We start from the raw sequence: 7,825 nt of genomic DNA on the forward strand, positions 1-7,825 counted from the left end.
CCAAACAGAACTATAACTCTCTTTATCTTAAAGTTAACATGGCACTTTTTTTTTTCTTTTCAAATCACTTTAACCCCTAAACCTTGTTTCATTCCAAAACCACTGAAAGCTTGCAAGGACAGGTACTTTCAAGATTCTGCCACCTCCTGAGCTATGTGACCTTGGGAAAGTGGCATGCCTCGGTTTCCTCATATGTAAATAGAGGGGATAAAGGACCTGCTTAGTGGGGTCCTAATGTGAGGATTAAATGAATTACCAGATGTAAAGCAGAACAGTGCCCGGACCACTAGGTCAGGGCCAAGCTGTCCCATTAACTAGAAATGCTGTTGTATCCTGGGGCTCGCCAGGTTTTGTTTCAGAATAAAGCTTAGCTTCCTAACTATCTGCAGAGGTTTCCCCTTTAATTGTGAAAGTATTCCCAGAGCACTACGGGTCTGTTCTTTTCATTACTACTTGTTTTTGTTTTTTTTGTTTCATGTACTCTTTCTTGTACCTTCTGCCCCACCCAAGTTTTGCTGACTGATCCCTTTGTAATTGCCTGCCCACTCATGAATTCATATTTTCTTGTCTCCTGTTAGACTAGAAACAGCCATGTAGACCTAAAGATCGTACCTTCTTTCTACCTGGATAGACTTCTAGTGCTTACATTGTTTGTAGCCACTAATATCTTTTAATGTCATTGATATTTTGGTTTGGGCACCATGAAAATTAATAACCTAGATGTTCCTTACCCATTTGAGTTACTGTTTCCTGGCTACTGGCCATGCCACTGGGAAACCACAGGGCAGACTGGTTTAAGGTACATTGAGAAATACCAGGATGTATGATGGAGCTGTCAGTAACATGAACTTCTTGGGAACAGACATGTAAGAATGCTGATCTGCTGAATGTATTATTGCAGATTCCAGTTTATACAGAAAATAGCCTCCTTATTGATTCGGAACTAAAACACCAGCAAAGATTTTTCTCAACAAAAAAATATACAGATGTTTTAAAAATACCAAGATCCCACTGACAGAATCAATCATCACTGCTTCTTACCTTGAAACCAGTACCTGGCAGATGCCAGCAGGTGACATGGGAGCAGAATAGCTTCTGCTGTGCAGCAAGAGTCCCAAATATTGACTGATATTGGTTTCTGGGATATTTAATTTATTTTTTCCTGGAGTGGAAGAAAGTGTGAAGGTCTTAACACAAGTCCTAAAAGCCAGCATCTCACCCCCACCAAGGCCAAGTTGAATGTGGGGCCAGATCCTCTTCCCAACAGATCTTCCCTGGCCGTGCTGGGTAGGAACAGCTTAACCTTTCCAAAACAACCACACCCACCACTACTTCTTAACGCCCCTCCTCAGGGTGCTCAAGGTTTTGAAACCATATCTCTTAAAATCATGATTCTGTTGGAGTTGAACTGCTTCACAGTCCCTTCCTGTCCAGCCCTGGCAGTGGGCCTGGATTGTGATATCCCCCTTTTCAAAACCACAAACATACTTCAAGTAATCCCTTTGTCATCTTTGATGAAAACACAAAGGCATGACCAGAAAATTCCAGCTACACATGGTAGCTGAACCTTTCCATATAACACACAAGTGGCTTCTCCTCAGAAACAAATTGATAATTACAGAAAGATTGCCCTCAGCCTTTAGAATGTCCCTGAGGGGTTTTAAAATGTTGCTTCCAGGCCCAGGAAAGGTCATAAAATGTTGGTGCTTTAATTAAATATAGGAAATACATTATCTCAGTTATGGGACAAGTCACCATCGACTGAATATTTGTGAGTCAATGCTAAAATGATTTGGGCAGTACTGGAGTTTCTCTCAGTTCATAAAACAAACTATAATGTCATGAAAATAGGGTTCATTAAGAAAATGGAAAAAACATTTTGATTATATTTTCAACACAGCAAAGGTCTGAAAAATCAGATCGCAAAGTATGAGAAGCTGCCATCACAGTATTTGGGATAAGGTGGCGTCCCCTGGGAGGGAAATCCAGCTAATAGTTCAACAGGGACCCAGTTCACAAGGAACGTGTGGGAACCATTCACAAAAAGAGGAGGCTGGGATGGAGGTATTCTCTGCTTCTCTTTTGCTTCCAGTGTTGATACAGAAACACAACTTCACAGGATCTCAGCTCCTTAGCTACAAGATCCTCCTGTAACATCCAGTTCCCTGGCCCTTCTTTGGGTCATGATGAAAGCTAAGTCAGGAGAAGACCTCAGCCCCCCAGATTAGACCCTGCAGGCGGCATCTATCCTCAGGGACTCAGGCACTTCTCGGAGGGTGCCTTACTCTATCCACAGCCCCCACTGGCAAGGTGAAGGTCACCTACACATACACCAGTGATATATGTGGAAAGATAAACTCTTTAGCAGCCTGAGGAATTAGAAATACCTTCTTCCATTTTTTGTGGGTTTTTTTTAATAACCTTTACATTAAGGTGCCCCAGCCAATGGGGCACAGGGCAGCGTTTTCACCTGGGTCAGAAGGTTGTGGAACTCTTCCACCGCCTGCTTGTGCGCCATGGGGTTCAGCACCAGGTGCTGGAAGAGATTGACAGGCTCAGCGTTCCGAAACGTTTTCGGGATGGGGATGGTCAGGGGCAGGAAGTTGTTACCAATGAGGAAATGATTGAGGGACCTCTGCTGGAGGCCACGGCCCAAGAACCAGAGGAGGTCCTGCAGCCTCTGAGAGAGCATGCTCTGCTGCCAGTCTGTCAGGGGCAGCCGCAGCAACAGGTGCATGAGTGCCGTTTTGAAGTGGTAGGGGGTTAGGATGGGGTGGGATGCCCCAGGGGGCAAGCTCTGGTGGTCCTGGAGACTCAAAATAATCTGTAGGCACTTGAGGTGACAGGTGTTCTCAGGGGCAAAGCGCCCTACCAGCTTCAAGAACAAGTGCTCACAGGCTGCAAAGGACTCTGGCCAGTCCACACTGGTGAGCTGCTCCTGCTCAGAGGCTTGACTCACCAGGTAGACCAAGGTATCTTCCCGCTGCACCCCCAAGATCAAGCTGATTGACAGAAAGCGGCCTGAGCGGTAATCCAGCCTGATCTTACAGGAGGTGGTAGACGATGGCAGACTGAGTTTAAAGTCATACTTATGGGCCACCAGGGCCCAGGCATTGCCCACCATGTTCCGGAACCACTGCACAGTCTTGCACACATCCAGGTGCCTGCCGGTGCAGAGAGTTGCCTTAATGGAACTGCTACACTTTCCCAAGGCCACTGAGTGATCCTTGTGGTGGTGGACAAGGCACAGCACGTCCCCCAGGAGCTTCTCACGCTTGCACACACATTCAGACTCCACCAATACACAGCCACAGCGACGGCCAAGCGCCGGATCCCTCATCTCCAGGACAAACATGGTACCCTCTGGGGGAACGATGGGCACAAGTATATCAAATTTCTGGGTTTCATGGAGGGTTCCCCACTTCTCGAAGGCAGCCCCAATGCCCAGGCAGTCCTCCAACTGTGGGTGAGCCTCCCGGCGGCTGAGTGCCCGACAGGCCTCAATGAGATCATCCACAAAGCTCTCCACGAACTCGCAGGTGGATGGCAGGTCCCGGATAGCATTTTGGATATAGTGTTTGTAAAAGGATTCCAGGGTATCCTGGGAGGGGAAGTCGGTGAGCCAGTTGTAAGAAGTGACAGGCACAACACGCACTTCCTCCTCCTCATCGCTGCTGGACTCAAAGGCCGGTTCATGCTGCATGTTCTGTCGCAGGAACTCAAAGATGAGAAAAAGGCAAAAGAGGCCAGCATTCCACAGGTTCCCCAGCAGCCAGCCCCAAGGACCCTCCTGGCCATTGGCCTGGAATGGCCACCCCACAGTTTTCTTCCCCAGCACTAACTGATCACTGGGCGTATCTCCTCTCCAAAAGCTCTCTGCCCTCTGCTTCTGCTCAGCGGCTCGCTTTCTGTCTTCAAACTCTGTCTCTAACTGCCGCATCTCCTCGCTCATTCGCTTTTCCATCTGCCGACTCCTGGCAAGTGTGTCCAGGTCCATCCGGTCACTGACCATCAGCGGGTGGTGTACAATATACATCACTGCCAAGAACAGCAGGCTTATCACAGCCATGGAGGCCTCTGCATCTGGAGAAGTGGGAGGATGGGAGTCAGTGATGATCTTCCAGAGGCATCTCTCTCCAGCGCATGCTCCCCAGAGCCCTGGTAACCCCAAATCCTGGAAGTCAACTACTCAGGAGGAACAGAAAGCTCACAGAGCCAGGCTTGGACAGAGCAAGGGTGGTCTGCCTGGGAAGAGGTTTGGGAGAAAGGGGGACAGCAGGATGTGCCATTCAGTCTCTCTGCTGCTTTCCTTCCACATGATGGGGGTGGTATTTAGGCTTCCGGTGGGCAGACAAGGGACTGTTTCATTCCCATGTAGGATGGGGAGGGGGACCCTTGTGGTGGGGTGGCCTCACCCAACTACTCATCAGTCCACCTTGGGCACCAGAGATGCCCTGCTGATCCTAGAGGCTCCCTTCCACAGACAGAGGGCCCTGAGTCGGCCTGGCCACACCTTTCCTCCTGCAGCCTGAGGCCCCAGCTGTAGCATCCCACTTCCTCTGTGACTTCACAATGCTCCTGCTGCTCACCCTGTATCATCTGACCACTCAGCCTCACCCTTTGACCCACTGGGCACCTGGAGGCACAATGCTACCAGCTCTTTGCTGCTGTGCCCTCTGAGGTCCCCAGAGGGGCTGCCAGATGCCCCATCAGTGCAGCTCCACTGCTCAGTCCAGGAAACAGGCTCAAGGCCCTGACAGCCAGCCCGGGTAGGTTCCCCTGCCTTCCCACCCCACACCCAAGCCCAAGAGCTAAGGGACTTACCAGATTCATGAAGATCTGTGCCTCCCAGGTGCCTAGGACGCCGAAGCCAGGTGAGGGCCCTCTTCCCTTGGGCACTTGGCCTCGCTTTTCTCACCACCCTCTCCAGGAGCCCTGAAAAACTTACGGGTTATCTGGGGGCTCTGACCCAAAGTGGAGCCCTCCGACCATTGATGACTTCTCCAAATCCACCCCCGGAGAATTGTATGATCGACCTCTGGGAACTAGACCGAGGACCCATCCCTTCCCTGGGTTTCAGCCGGGACCTGGGGCCAGGTTGCTCACCGTCGTCGGTGTCAGCAGGAACACGGTCTTAAAGAGGCAGGGCGCCTCCACCGCCCCTGCCTTCTTCCTGGCGGGGTGTGGGCTCCCGATTCACCTCCCGGACCACATGCCGGAGAGGTCCCGCTCCCCGCTCCCGGCGCCCTGACCATGCCTGTCCGAGCGTCCGCGAGTCTGCGCACGGCGGGCGCGGGCCACCCCAGCCCTGCCCAGCCCTGCCGAGCGGGCTCCGAGGGCGCCGGCCCGCCGCAGCCGCTCCCGCCGCCGGCTCCGCCCCGCCCAGCCCTGCGAGCCGCTCCCCGCCCAGGCCCGCGCCCGCGCCCGGGGATCTCCGCGGGCGCACGAGCTCAGTCGGCCGGCTCCGGGGGCTGGGGAACAGCTGGGGACAGCAGAGGGTCTGCAGCGCCGCCCGCTGCCGCTTGGCCTCCCTAGGTGGCCAGCGGGCACTGGAGGGTCCGCAGTCAGACTCACTCTGCTCAGTTCGCGGAGTGTAACTCGCTGGGAGCCAGGGGGGAGGATGGTGGTGGCGAAGCTGCGGATTGACGGGGAAGGCATTCTCACTCCGGCCGGGCTCTGAGTAAAGTAGGACGGGAGATGGTGTTTTCAACTCCCAGCCCACGCCAGGCGCAGGTGTCTTTCCCCAGCCCCTTTCTCTTTCAAAGTGACTCTCAAGGAAGGACTAGAGAGCCCTGGTCTGGTCCTTTGATGAGAGGCACTTTGAAGCTTGCCACTCTAGCCATCTTGGAGGAGGAAGCCTAAACCAAGCCAGGGCAGTGGCCCACGTCTGTAATCCCAGATACTTGGAAGGCTGAGGCAGGAGGATCACAAGTTTGAGGCCAGCAACATAGCGAGATACTCTCTTGGGGGAGGAAAGAGAGAGAGAGAGAGAGAGAGAGAGAGAGAGAGAGAGAGAGAGAGAGAGGCATGTAACAGTAGGTAGTACAAATTACACCATCATGTATAACTATAATGCACGAATAAAATAAGGAAAATAAATAAAAATGAAAAGGACGGGGGATGTAGCTCAGTTGCAGAGGATTTACCTAGCATGTGTGAGGCCCTGGGTTCAATCTCCAGCACTAGAGAGGAAAAAAGAATCCTAAACCTAGGGGCAGCTCTGCTGATGACACAATTATATAAAAGAATGTAATAAAGTATGGAGGCTTGGACACGCTGTATCACTCATTAAGAAATGCCAACAGGCTGCTCCAGGTGGCCCACACCTGTAATCACAATGGATCAGGAGGCTGAAGCAGGAGAATGTCTCAAAAAAGGCAGGGGTGGGGGCTGGGGTTGTGGCTTAGGGGTACAGCCCTTTCCTGGCAGTAGTAAGGCACCAGGTTCCACCCTCAGCACCACATAAAAATGAAAGTACTGTGTCCATCCACAACTAAAAAAAAAATTTTTTTTAAAGATGGAGGATGTGGCTCAGTGGTTAAATGCCCTTGGGTTCAATCCCTGGTACCAAAAACAAATATATACATAAAAACATACCTACATACAGAAAGAAAAAAAAGAAACCCCCATGGGCAACAGGGCCGGGGACTTGTGTAGTGACAGAACACTTGCCCAGCATACTCAAGGCCCTGGATTTGCAAACCCAGTAAAGGGGTGTGTGTGGTGGGGATCCATGATGAATTTCCTTAAATGGATTTGCAGAGTATCAGAAAAAGCCCTCAGTCTTCCTGTCCTTTGTCAGCTGTCTGAGGAGCAAAGGAAATGATGACCACTATATACTAACTGAAACCAATCAGCTGAAAGACAGGTCAAGTTCCAAGTCTCGTTATCCCGGGCAATGCAGAGGGAACCTCCACACAACTTGGATAGAATTTCCAGAACTACTGACTTATCTAATTGTGGATCAGGGGCTGGGGATGTGGCTCCAGCGGTAGCGCGAGCATGCGGCCCGGGTTCGATCCTCAGCACCACATACCAACAAAGATGTTGTGTCCGCCGAGAACTGAAAAATAAATATTAAAAAATTCTCTCTCTCTCCCTCTTTACTTTTTTTTAAATTTTTTTTTAAAGTGGACAAAAATGTCATTCCTTTATTTATGAAGTATCAAAATTTTGCCCAAATTTTCATGTGATATTGACACTGTGTAAATATCTTGTACTTAGCTTCTGTCATTACAGCCTAAATTATGGACACAAAGTCCATCCTAAATTATGTATGCTGTTTCAAAAATATGGCATAGAAAAAACAAAAAAAACTGTGGATCAGGATAGACCTTGCTGTTTGACATGACTGAAGTTCCAAAGTTTACTTTTTTATAAACTTGAATGTTGAAGCATGGATTAACACGTAATTTCCAATACTGTGGAAATTCTGTTATCTTTGCAATTATGACATGACAGAGTTGGGATGACACATTTCATAGTGTCAATAACAATAATTTTTAAAACATGTTTAAAAATGTGGGCTGGGGCTGGGGCTCAGTGGTAGAGCGCTTGCCTACCATGTGTGAGGCACTGGGTTCGATTCTCAGCACCACATTTAAATAAATTAATAAAGTAAAGGTCCATCGACAATTTAAAAAAAATTTTTTTTTTTTTAAATGTGTGTTCGGGCTGGGGTTGTGGCTCAGCAGTATCACGCTTGCCTAGCACATGTGAGGCCCTGGGTTTGATCCTCAGCACCACATAAAAATAAATAAAATAAAGGTATTATGTCCAACTACAACTAAAAAGTAAAATATCAAAAAAAATTAAAAATGTGTGT

The 7,825-nt window shown here is 49.6% G+C and overlaps 1 protein-coding gene across 2 annotated transcripts; it reads right to left on the minus strand.

Annotated features, from left to right (window-relative positions):
• Positions 1-1,146: 1,146 nt before the first annotated feature.
• On the minus strand, positions 1,147-5,346 carry Itpripl1 (ITPRIP like 1). 2 transcript variants are annotated; one of them, XM_026414091.2, is made up of 3 exons: positions 5,107-5,346; positions 4,825-4,935; positions 1,147-4,083 (listed from the first exon to the last, which is right to left on the minus strand). In XM_026414091.2, exon 3 carries the CDS (start codon positions 4,067-4,069, stop codon positions 2,429-2,431), a length of 1,641 nt encoding a protein of 546 aa, XP_026269876.2. In that variant the 5' UTR covers positions 4,070-4,083; positions 4,825-4,935; positions 5,107-5,346; the 3' UTR covers positions 1,147-2,428. The 2 variants fall into 2 exon arrangements, with proteins under 2 accessions (XP_026269876.2, XP_026269877.2); XM_026414092.2 differs by lacking the exon at positions 4,825-4,935.
• Between the last annotated feature and the right edge of the window lie 2,479 nt (positions 5,347-7,825).

This window comes from Urocitellus parryii (genome assembly GCF_045843805.1).
Source record: "Urocitellus parryii isolate mUroPar1 chromosome 12 unlocalized genomic scaffold, mUroPar1.hap1 SUPER_12_unloc_3, whole genome shotgun sequence".
Lineage (NCBI taxonomy): Eukaryota > Metazoa > Chordata > Mammalia > Rodentia > Sciuridae > Urocitellus > Urocitellus parryii.